The 12,438-nt window shown below is 44.2% G+C and overlaps 1 protein-coding gene across 8 annotated transcripts in view; it reads left to right on the plus strand.

Moving 5' to 3' along the window:
* The window catches only part of LOC111650047 (ephrin type-B receptor 3-like), a 60,116-nt gene extending 49,299 nt beyond the window's left edge, over nucleotides 1-10,817 (plus strand). For 6 of the 8 annotated variants that reach the window (XM_087172207.1, XM_087172209.1, XM_023399824.2 and 3 more), the window contains exons 11-16: nucleotides 656-903; nucleotides 1,458-1,673; nucleotides 2,787-2,936; nucleotides 3,283-3,482; nucleotides 6,532-6,687; nucleotides 8,896-10,817. In XM_087172207.1, coding sequence (XP_087028333.1) covers nucleotides 656-903; nucleotides 1,458-1,673; nucleotides 2,787-2,936; nucleotides 3,283-3,482; nucleotides 6,532-6,687; nucleotides 8,896-9,004 — 1,079 coding nt within the window. In that variant the 3' untranslated portion in view covers nucleotides 9,005-10,817. The remainder of the gene's footprint in view (nucleotides 1-655; nucleotides 904-1,457; nucleotides 1,674-2,786; nucleotides 2,937-3,282; nucleotides 3,483-6,531; nucleotides 6,688-8,895) is intronic. The other 2 variants (XM_087172210.1, XM_023399828.2) reach the window with 1 other exon arrangement.
* The last annotated feature ends 1,621 nt before the right edge of the window (nucleotides 10,818-12,438 follow it).

Below are 12,438 nucleotides of genomic sequence, written 5' to 3' on the forward strand. Positions count from 1 at the left end.
TTCCCCCATTCTGTGACCTTTGCACCCGTGTCGACACATATCGCTCTCATTGCCTAATTTTTTCTTGCATTCTTGCACACGCTTGGTGTAGACTCTAAACGTAAAGCGTCCACGACCCCGAGAACCCCTAAGCTTCTGTCTCCACCTATCTCCTCCACCTGCGCCCATGTCTCCAGCCCCTTCGAAGCTTAGCACCACCCCCACCCCCCTGATCCTTGCCCCTTCCTCCTCTGTCCCCCTCAGCTCCTCTCACTCTATCAGCCTACTTTACCCATTTTTTTTTTCATATTTCAACATGCATTTTTTTCTTAATCAACTCTACATCTAAATCTCACATTCCATCATCATGCCTCACACTCACCATGCTGTTTCTTTTAATCCGTAGCTTAACAGCATAAAGTCACTGTATGCTCCATCCCTTGACACTGGCCTAGAGTCCTGGCTTCTCTTTGCAGTTCCCCCTGTCCCAACCCTCCCGCTACCCTTCCCTGGCTCCTTGGTTCTAACCAGTTAACTGTCCCCTCTCCCTCTTTCCCCCCACTCTCCTCCACTCTTCCGTCATGCCTCTCTCCCCTCCCTCTTTTTCTCTCTCTCCCTCCATCTCTCCTCTTCCTCTTTTGATGTTTCTCTGCCCGTCTCACCTGGGCTCGCGCAGGAGAGTTTGGCGAGGTGTGCCGCGGTCGCCTCAAGCTGCCCGGGCGCCGGGAGATCATCGTAGCCATCAAGACCCTCAAGGTGGGCTACACTGACCGCCAGAGGCGAGACTTCCTGTCCGAGGCCTCCATCATGGGCCAGTTCGACCACCCCAACATTATCCGACTGGAAGGTGTGGTCACCAAGAGTCGGCCAGTGATGATCGTGACCGAGTTCATGGAGAACGGGGCCCTGGACTCTTTCCTAAGGGTGAGAAAAATGAACACACACACACATTACACACAAGAAGAGCTCTAATATGACTTACTCCTTATAAAACATGGATCTGCGATTTTATCATTAATGCAACCCTATCCAGCAAATAAGCCCATCCAAATCTCCTTGATCGTACCGTTAGTTATCTCACTTTCTTTGGAGCCGTAAAAGCTCTGCTGCAGTGCCCACAATGGATATCTTACAAATGCTGCATCCAGGCAATTGGTGACATTTACAAAGAGCTCAGTCTCCAATGAATCTCTGCCTCAAAGTCACACCATACATTGTCTGCCAGAGAAAGGGGAGTGATACAAGGGGATATAGAGAGGAGAGGAATGGAGGATGGGTGGGTGGGTAGACAGGAGAGAGATGTCACAGAGCAAAAGTGATGGGAGATTAATTATGCAGGTAAGAGAACATATGCAAAGAAAGTAAGAGACACGTTGGACAAATAAAAGTAAAAGAGAGAAAAACATATATTCCTTTGAATGTGCAACCTTGATCTACAATCCAATTTATCCTTGTCATTCTCTCTCTTCCTTTGCCAGCTCAATGACGGGCAGTTCACAGTGATCCAGCTGGTTGGCATGCTGCGTGGCATCGCAGCAGGCATGAAGTACCTGTCAGACATGAACTACGTGCACAGAGATTTGGCTGCCCGCAACATCCTGGTCAACAGTAATCTAGTGTGTAAGGTGTCCGACTTCGGCCTATCTCGTTTCCTCGAGGACGACCCGACAGACCCCACCTACACCAGCTCGCTGGTGAGTCAGTGTGTGTACATACATGTGTATGTGTTTGTGTATATGTGTTCATGTTTGAAATCAATGTTTAAAGGTGCTACATGTAACATTTTAACATCAAATACATCACTGTTGCTTAAATTTTGGCCCCTTTCACAAAAGAATCCACAACATTGGCAAGTATTGCCATGTGTATTGAGTGTATTCAAAAAATGGATCTGTGTCAAGTCTGTTCCCACATGACATGACCATTCTGAGCAGAGAGGGAGATTTTTCTCTCCTCACTCTGGATGGCATGCAGGAGAGAAAAATAAGAACAGTTAAAACAATGGACTAAAAAAAATTAGATTGCAGCTTTTATGACATTTTGGAGTCATGAAAGTGTTTCCAAAGCGCAGCATTACGGACACTTTGGTTGCTTTGGTTAACTTTTCAACCTGGATGTGCTGCTGTGTGTTTCCAATGAAACTTTGGCAGATTTGCAAAATATGTTACAAGAACATTTGCTGACAAATTACTAGAGTGTCTGATATGAAATATTGATTCTGGCTCTTTTTCTGACATAACACAACATGTAAAAGTGGCAAAGCACGTCAAGGCTGATAGGATTTGAGATTCAGTACAACTGTGCTTCTCAAACACGAAAATGGATCTTTTATTCCTGTGCAACTCAGCTAAAGCCCGCTGAATACGTTACAGTGACAGATCACCAAACAAGTGATTAAGGGTGATTGAAAAGTCACTTCAAACATATAGATCCATTTTAGTAGCGAACAAAAAGCAAAAACACCCAGAGGATATGTCAGTAAGAATGACGGATGAGTTTGTGTGGTACTTACAAGAAAGGATTCTAAAAATGATGGCGATATATTGATGTTGAAAAATACAGTTTGTAGCACATTAAATATTCTTCATCACGTGTTTGTACACCTCATTTTCTCTAACTGTGTTACTAACCTTGTGTGTACGTGGTGTTTGGGGTTCTACAGCATGCGCCCATGTGTTGTGTATCAATGTTTCCCTCGGACTGTGTTTTTTCTCACCCTCTCTCTCCCTCTTGTATGTGTGTGACTCTGTGTTTGTGTTCCATCCCTCCAGTATTTCATGCTCACCTACTCATTCGCATATCCACAGGGAGGGAAAATCCCCATTCGCTGGACAGCTCCTGAGGCGATCGCCTACAGGAAGTTCACCTCAGCCAGTGATGTGTGGAGCTACGGCATCGTCATGTGGGAAGTGATGTCGTACGGCGAGCGGCCGTACTGGGACATGAGCAATCAAGATGTAAGCAAAGATGTGATACACATACTTAATTTCACCTATATGAATGTAGATGTTTATGATGTCTTTCTCACAAAGCTGTAATATTTTTCAGCCATTTTTTGTCCAAAAGTCATTCTCTCTCTACATATACACGTACAACTGCTCCTCACAGCTAATTTTTCTCTGGCCTTTATTTCTTCGTATCACGTAGGGTGATTTTTTTCTGTTTATCTCTCAGTCCTCTATCATTTCCCTCATTCATCCTCTTCTGTCCTCCCTCTCTTGTTCTCTCTTTGTAGTTCGTCCTCCCTCTACACCATACTTGGTGATTAGAAGTGATTGTGATTTCTCTCTCGTCCTTCCTCAGGTGATAAATGCCGTGGAGCAGGACTATCGACTTCCCCCACCCATGGACTGCCCCACAGCACTGCACCAGCTCATGTTGGACTGCTGGGTAAAAGAGAGAAACCTGCGGCCCAAATTCACCCAGATTGTGGCCACGCTGGATAAGCTTATCCGCAATGCTGCCAGCCTCAAGGTGGTCACCAACAGCACACAGTCCACTGGGTAAGTCAAAGCATGTTGCTCATATTAAGTTCAGAATCAGTATGGAAGCTGTGTCGAGCAAAGCTTTACAGCAAATGCCCTATGTTTTCGAGGTTCTTTGGAGCAGGTAATTGCAGAAATAGACTTTAACTTGTGATTCTGTTTTTCTTAGTGTCCCCGGTGGTCCTTGTTGAGTTTTATTAGGTGGATTAGTGATTTTCATAATGGGCAATCATGTCTAATTATGGTCATCGCATTATGGATATTAGTGCTGAATGTTTTGGAAAAATCTTCTCTGGTTGTCTTAAGTCATATTTTGAAGGAGCCCAGCTGGACTCTTATGATAGATTACAGCAAAAGGTCATTAGTTTATTGAGTGAAGTCACTTGACTTTTCAGCCGTGGGAGTACTAGCCAAGTCATTTCGTTTGCACCTGAGCCAGAGCGCCTGTGATAATGATTTCCACTGTGTAAATATTCCTTATCCGAGTTGATACAGTGTGCGTGAGTCACTCTGACTCAGCTGTAACAATCTCTTAACTCCTATAAAGTGCACATTTCTTCCCATACAACTCTCTGGTTCTCACAAATGCAGCCTGGGCCATTATGCAAATCCAAATTACCATCGCTCAATGCAGCCCTTAAAGCAACTCCCCTGCTGACTGGGAGCTCAATCAGTGATGTCACATCTACATTTAGCTGCACCACCTTCCTCTGCAACCTGTTTCTTGGAAAGAATTTGGAGGAGAGAAGGTGGCAGAGTTGGAGTGCAGAGGAGGGGGTGACCTACCTATCTGTCCCTGCATCAGGGTCTTTCTGTCTTGAGGGAGGGCCACAGACAATCCTTGGTTGGGCTCAGGGGGGAAACCAGGGTCTCGGTTGGCCACCGGAGTGACGTTCTTAGAAGATTAAGCTTGCGGTTAATTAGCTCGATTAAGGCGATGCAAAAAAGAGATGGGAGCGCCTTTTAATTAGCCACTAACGAGATTTTAAACGGGCCAGCGGAGAGGTGGCCTCCTGCCGACAAACCTAACAAGGGAGGAGTGAGAGATGATACTGTCGTCCTGGTCGGCATTGAAGGGTGGCTGGAGGTTAGCTGACACTGTCTGACATCAAAGTTCTTTAGTTGTGTGTACTGCATGTACTTGGCAGCGTACAGAGTGAAATGAGCATTGGTGACATCACAAGTCATTTCTGTGTTTATCTTTCTACTCTAACCCTGTGGTGAAACCGTGGCAGCCCCAGCAATCAAGCATGAATTTAGCCTTGGCCTTTAACTGTCTGAATAGCTAACGTACAATATTACCCAGCTTTCCTGCTGTGTTTCTGCTTGTGGCTAACATGTGGCTGGGAATGGTCTGGACCCTTTTGAAGCCAACTTTAGAAGGAGGGCTAACAATACTCCATTAAGAGAAGAGCCAGAGTCTGGCGTTAACGACGGCCTGAGGCCTTGGGCTCCGAAGCACAGGCCTTATTAAAAATCACTCCATCTACACCACTCAATGGAGCCTCTGTATCACTGTTATTAACTCCCCCTCCATGCCTTTTCTCTTTTCTCCCTCTTTCTCTCTCCATTCCTCTTTTAATTGTTAATGAATCTAATGCCATCAAAAAGGATGACAGGGATCAACAGAGCAGAGAGGAGGGGAGACAGTGGTGCTCATTCTCTTCGCCTGGTCCCTCATCTGTTTCTCCTCCTTCACCTCCCCCGTACCTCCCTCTCGCCCCCTCCATCTCCACCCTCCTCTCTTGTTCATCCGCTCCACTTTGCTCGGAGTTGTAGCAGCGCAGTTTTATTAAAACTCCCAAGGTGGCCTCTATCTGCAGCATTGATCAGCACAGTGGGTTAGCTTCTTCTTTAGAAAGGCCTTTTTTAGATTGTCAACAGGTGTGCAGGAACATGCAAAATACCCTCAAACACATTTTCAGGGATACACAAAGACACACAGACACACACACACACACACACACACACACACACACACACTACTAAGTTATAGTTTCATATACACAAAGATGCACAGTCAAACACGCATGCAGGTTTGTGAGTCACTCCTTCCATGTATTGTCAGCATCCACAGGTTCATGAGTCAGTCCAAATATGCAACCACACACATCTGTGTTTACATTCCACAGATATTTCTCCCATCATGAGCCATTTTCCCAAAACTTCTTTCCACCTCTGTGGAATTATGTTGCATGCATCCTTTTGTCGAGGGAACCTGGTCAGAAAGAAACGCATCTTGAGGGAATGTATTTGAAATGCAGTAATTGTGTACTATACAGCGTATAGCTTATAGACCTAAGCTATGTTCGCACCGGCAGCCCAAATCTGATTTGAGCTGACCAGCTAAACCGCATGAAATCCAATCTTCCCAGATCATATTCAAACCACAGTTGTTGGTGGTTTGAAAGTGCAACTCCATACAACCACTCAGATTGGATTTCAAGTTTGTTTTTTCTGACTTATCAGTCCCCTTGCAACACAGTGACATCTCAGAAGAACAGGAACCAACAAACAGGAAGAGTGCAACCCAGACATTTCTAGGGTTTCATGAGGCACATCTCCATACTGCCACATAAATGCATTCTTGACAAAAAAAAAAAAGAACAAATGCGCACTTGGTTACTATGACACCTGTTGTTGTAAAAATAGAAAACTATTATAGGTTCTTAATATAAATCTGATCTGGTTCCATGTAAATTACAATGTGTTATTCATGATTCAAGACCAGATTTGACATTTGCTCTACTAACACACACCAGCTCGCCTCACCAGCTGCAGCGCCAGCATCCACCCACCCACCCAAGCCTCCAGCCAGTCTCTCCACAGTCATAAAAGTACCCCGGCCCACGCCCTCACCCAACTCCTTACATGTGCACACATCTCCTTACATGTGGAGGAGAGGAGGGGAGAGGGGAGAGGAGAGGTGGAGAAATGGAGAGGTGGCGCTCAGCGGGGGGCGTTTGGGGGTGAGGTTGGCCGGTAGAGGCAGTAGAGTGACGACCTTAACCCTCTCTCTCTCTCTGTTTCTCTTTCTCCCTCCTCCCTCCCTCTCCCCCCCATGTAGGGTATCCCAGCCCTTGCTTGACCGCTGTGTGCCAGACTATACCACTTTCACCACTGTGGGGGACTGGCTGGACGCCATCAAGATGAGCCGCTACCGTGACAACTTCGTCAACGCCGGATTTGCTTCCTTTGACCTGGTGGCCCAGATGACAGCAGAGTGAGTGCAGAGAGGGAGAGAGAGAAAGAGAGGATCCAGCTAATCAGGCCTAAAGTGATTGACTGGGCTGAGTTTGAGAGTCAAATTAGTGTTAGACAGATTGACCTTGAGGGAATAAAAATAGTCTCATGGCTAAATTAAACATGATAAGATGTGAAAAGTGGGCTCTGAGTGGGCTCAGACATCAAATGAATACCAGATAAAAAGCATAAGAAAATAAAGCCCATTTTACCATTCTGGTGCATTTAGCAGACAGTTCAGAAATGCATTTGTTGAACTAGATAAATCATTGCCTTGAAGACACAGAGTATCAGGCCTTTTACGGTAATGTGTTCCCAGCTATTATAGTGTATGAAGAATAGTAGTTTTAAAAATGAGCGTGAGTATGAACAAGATTTACAGGAACAAAATTTGCCAGGAGAGACGTGAGAGGGATTATGTAGGAATACGAAATGAGAAAACAAACTCTTCTATGCTTTTCCTGTGATTTGGTGTGTAATTGACCAATCAGGATAGGTTCACTGTAGAATAGGGATTTTGTAATTGGGGGGGGGGGTTTAACTAGTAACAATCACCCGCTTCAAAAACAAAGCAGATCTGACACATAATCAACAAATGCATGGTTAAACAGTGGAGTACAGTCGTTCAGCGAGCACTTGTAGGTGCTTCTTTACTACGATCTCCAGTTGACCTTGACGACTCACCCGCCTCCTGCCGTGTTTACAAACAGGAAATGATGTAATGGAAGTCATGGAAATTGGAGGCCAGTGATGATCAAATAAATGAATTAAAATTATAATGATAAATAAATCATCCTCATTAGCTGCATAATAGGCAATGGAGGTGGGGGTAATTTGTTTCAATTTGGCCAGGCTGACAGGTGTGGTGTACTGTGGCTCTCTGTTGCCCTTAATGGCCAGTAATTCCTCTAATGGTGCCCATTTATTATCATTTCATCCTCCATCGCTGTGCTGATGGAGATGGCGAAATATGAAAAAAAAAACAAAAAAAACACCATTTATTTGTGTGAAATTGCAGTGATTCACCCTTATTTGGCTTTGGAGAGGATGTGAGCGCACATGCACGTACTGTATGTGCGTCAGTGTGCTTGTTCATGTGTGGGTTTAGGTGCACAGTTTTGGACTCAAATGGATAGGGCCACAAAGTCAATGAGACAAGCAGAGTGTATGGTGTCTGCGTGTAATATTAGATTATCCACTGTTTGTTTGTGTGTGTGTGTGTATGTGTGTGTGTGTGTAACTGAACGGAGAGGACACAGACTGTGGCAGAGCCCCAACAGCCAGCTAATCGCTGTCCCAGACGCCGTCCGCTCTCTCCTCAGCTATCGACTAGGGAAATCAAACAAGCGAGCGGAAAAGAGAGGTTCTCGTGATATTATTGTGCAGTGTTAAACCAACATGACCATGATGATTAGATTATGCCGTTTGACTAATGACGGCCAAAGCAGGTGCGCTCTCCCCGGCCTCTTTAAGGGTGTAGTAATGTCAACTGTATGTCAACATTGTAATATTTTGCCACTGCCTGCTCAACCTTGGGTTAACGCCCTCTACTTTACAGATCACACTTGCGGTAGTTTGTGTGAGCCCTTGGCTAAAAGACTCATTAACATTTTCCATTCTTGTTTGCTGTAGTATTTTTAAGCATTGATTGAAGAATGTTGTGCAACAGTGGCCAACTTAAAGCTGATTTACCGACACACAGACCCATTCTAAGTATGAATGACAGGATTCTGGGTAATCTGGCTAATATATTGCAAAAAAAAAAAAAAACCTCCGCTTCTGTGTTTCTTTAGCTAAGTGGCAGACTGGTGTGGACTCTGTGAAGTCTGCCAGCTGTCGAACAGTAGTTAAGTTTGCTCTTTAATCATTAACTATCACATTATGGCTTTGACTCCCCTCCGCTTTGCCCACCTGCCGGGCAACAGAAGTATGTCGCATTAAGACTAACATTCGCTGTAGCTGGATGAGTGTCCCCATTTTGTTGACATACCCTAAGGAAGCCATTTTACGGGTGATTGCCAAGGTGCTTGCCTGTCCTTGTTCCTACCTGGTAGAGTGTGTGTTTACTTGTGAAAAGTGAAATTTGCACTTCAACTTCTGACATGTGATGTTTGTCTACTTTAGTTATTTTTTTTAATAACAGAGCCACCTGTTCTTATTTTTCCTCTCCTTTCTTCTCACTCCACAGGGACTTGCTGCGGATAGGGGTGACGTTGGCTGGCCATCAGAAGAAGATTCTTGGTAGCATTCAGGACATGAGACTACAGATGAACCAAACACTTCCTGTTCAGGTGTGAGCGACGGGACACACAGACCGATGCAGTCGAAGGACAGCCAGACAGGAAAAGGGGGGAGGAACTGTGCCAGAGAGAGCCATTGGAAAACCCTAGCTGCCTGACCCATCTCTGCCACTTAGACGCTATGAAACTGGCTTGTGGTGCCTCTGAATATTTTTTTTTCTTTATTTCATTACCACTTCCATTTCCTGTTTCTGCTTTTTTTGTTATTCGTCATTGTTTCTTTTTCCATCCAATCAGAATTTGTGTGTTTTTGAAGGAGGAGAAAGAGTTAACCCCCTTATATCCCATGCGTGCCTCACCAGCTCTGGTGTGGGTTGACGTTTGCATGCATGTGTGTTTTAGTAAGGTTGGCCTTAGCCCTGTAACTGAAACGTCTGATCACTGATCCTCACGCAAGAGCCCTTCCCTTTGACCCCTCGGCCCAGCTCTGATGGACATAATATATAGTAAAAGTACGAACACCCTGGGTATAAAAAAAAAAAAAAGTGAACAAATGTTCACACACATAAAAAAAAAAAAAAAAAAACTATACAAAAACAGAGGTGTTCTGGACCCACAGGAGATAGAGGACAATTCTTTCCCTGATAGAAGTTGTTTTACTGTGCACATGTGTTGTTCTCCATCTTCATATTGAAGGTGTGTTATCTAAAAGGGCACTTGCTGGAGACGGGTGAGGTGGTGGAGGAGGAAATATGACGGGCTGAGGTCAAAGGTTAAGAGCATGACATAGGTCAAGAAGGTCAAAGTAGTGCAGCCACATTTTTGGACATTTGTTTTGGCTGCTGAATCCTCAGGAGGTCACCAGATGACCTCTTCACTTTGACCTGAAATGACTTAGGATAGTTCCACAGCTTGGGATCACCTGCTCATCAAGTGTGTTTTTACACATAAAAATGTTTTATTTTTGTCTGTCCACACTACATTTTTTCTTTTTTCCCCTGTTTTTTTTTTTTTTTGGCTTTCTTACAAATTTTTTGGGAGATTTGAGGTTTAAAAATGGCCGGCCAATCCTGAGTAACCCCACTGGACACTTTATGTGATTAAGGGGAGACATGGACTGTGGCAACACTATAGAAAGACCACTTGGCCTTTTGTGTGCGTTTTTGTATGTATGTGTGTGTGTCTGTGTCTGTGTCTGTGTGTGTGTGTGTGTGTGTGTGTGTGTGTGTGTGTGTGATTCAGTGTACGTGATTCAGTGTGCGTGGATGTGTGGATGTGTCAGGTTGCACACAAGTATACTGTACAGTATGGCTTCCGCTATTTGCCACTGTGGAGAATTAACGCATGAACTGAACCGTGACAAGGAGCAAATATATCTGAAACAATTACGCTATATTCTGTGGACAACTGTTAAACATTCTTTTTTATTGAATCCAAAACAATGAACTTGGGACATACACACATATATATATAAAATTATATATATATGCATCATGCAGAAAATGAGAGAAACCATAACGGACACCTTACTTTCTACTTAACTATTATCTGGATTTAGAAATAATCAAAATTCTTGTTTTAATTTCTTGACATCCTGCCCTATGTATTTATTTGTACCTCGCCCGCCAAACCCCCCCAGCCCCGCCCACCAACACTCAGATGGACTGTAGGCCATTTGGGACAGTGGACTTGGAACAATCAGAAGGAAGAGAAACTCCAAGAGGATTCACCTAATGAATTGATGACTATTAAACAAAAGAAATTGCATATAAATTGGATATTGTATTTTTGTTGTTGTTCTAAACAGCCTGTACATGTTTTGTAACAAAAATACGATAAATAACAAAAGAAAAATGGTGTTTTGACTAAATGGAAGTGTCGTTGTGAAATGATTCGGAGTGAAATGAACAGAAAGAAAAAGGAGGAAGAGACATGGGTGGGGGGGGGGAGTCAGGACTGAGAGAGGAGGAGATAACCCCATGGTTAGAGAGCTGCTAACATGTTGCCCTTTTGCTCTCCATCCATCGTAGTGTTAGTGTCTGTGTAGGTGTGCTCAAGTTTGTGTGTGCCGCCTGAACTGGATGTTAATCTTCCCCCAATCCATCCTCAGTCTCAACATAAAGAGCATTTGTGAACCTGAGCTGTAACTAATTGTCTTCCAGGCACATTGTTTTCAATTCAAAACCCCCCGCAGACCACTATGATGTATCTCTGTGGTTTAATTGTACTTATTTGCCAACACCTCCAACAATAGGATCCTCCCAACCCATCTAATGTGGGACGGTTAAGAGTCATTAGGGGAAAGGTACAGAGATGATGCAGTCTACCTGCCAATCATTTCAATTGTCCCAGAGGCGACGCTCCGTCACAAGACCTGCAGTTTGCCCCTCTGCAACGAGATCTCATCAGAGAATCCAGTGCTGTCAGAAGAGAAACCTATTGGTCTTTGTCTGTCAGGTCGATTAATGCAGCAGCCAATCTGGCATTGCGGGCATACGAGCATGCAGCGAGCGTAGACATACGGTGAGCTGACCTATCATTATCTCTCTTCATTTCCTGTCTGGCCTGCAATCATCCTGTTTCAGGCTGCTGCATGATTAGTACAGTGCAGGATCAACAGCCCTGGCACGCAGACAGCCAAAATCTGCAGGCCACCCCCCCACCTCCCACCCACAGCCCCCTCCTCATCCTAAATGATAGCAGCTGCATCGAGGAGACCGTACTATTTGCGCTTGTGACAGAGGGGTGTTTGAAGGTAGCGGATTAAGGGATGGGGCTGCATCACTGGTGTGATCTTCCTGTCTCCAAATTGTTTGGGTTGGGTCCTGATCAATGCAAAATGTGACTATTATTAGCTTGGTGTGTAATGATAGCGTGATGTTGCAGTGTGTCTTGCCATATTACTTTTTTCAGCCACGCTTAAGACCCTTCAAAAGCCATGCAGAATATTATGCAAAACAGCAATGTGTTCCACATTTTCTATTGTTTCATCTTATTCCACATACAGATGTTTTCACTGCCGCTAGTACACTCTTTAAAAGGCTTAGTAACCAATAACAGTTGTACTACACAATCGAAAAGTAGTTTTAACAGTTGTGTACTCACACTATACAGGAAATAAGTCCCAAAATTTTCAATTGTTTTCATCAGAGTGTCAGTTCTGATTTCTGATATGATGGCTCAGAATCAGCAGAGCCGGTACCATCAACAAGATACGCTACCATGATGATGAGAATGTGCTCAAAGTGCCTGTTAGATGAGCAAACATTTTATTTTATTTTTTTTATTTTTATTTTTTTGTCTTGATATCATTTCTGAGGAATTGTTTTGTTTTTCACAAAGCAAAACAGCATTTTGATTGAAGGAGAGTGATGGAGTGTACACATTTGGAGATGGCAGAAGAGCAGAATTAATGCAATCAGAAGCTCACTTTCACTCAACGTCTCTCAGGAATATACAACATCACTCCCTCTTCCTCCACTCAGCTCAAT

This window comes from Seriola lalandi, unplaced genomic scaffold (assembly GCF_002814215.2).
Source record: "Seriola lalandi dorsalis isolate HSWRI2012SDOR001 ecotype SW California unplaced genomic scaffold, Sedor1 jcf7180002052122, whole genome shotgun sequence".
NCBI classification, from domain to species: domain Eukaryota; kingdom Metazoa; phylum Chordata; class Actinopteri; order Carangiformes; family Carangidae; genus Seriola; species Seriola lalandi.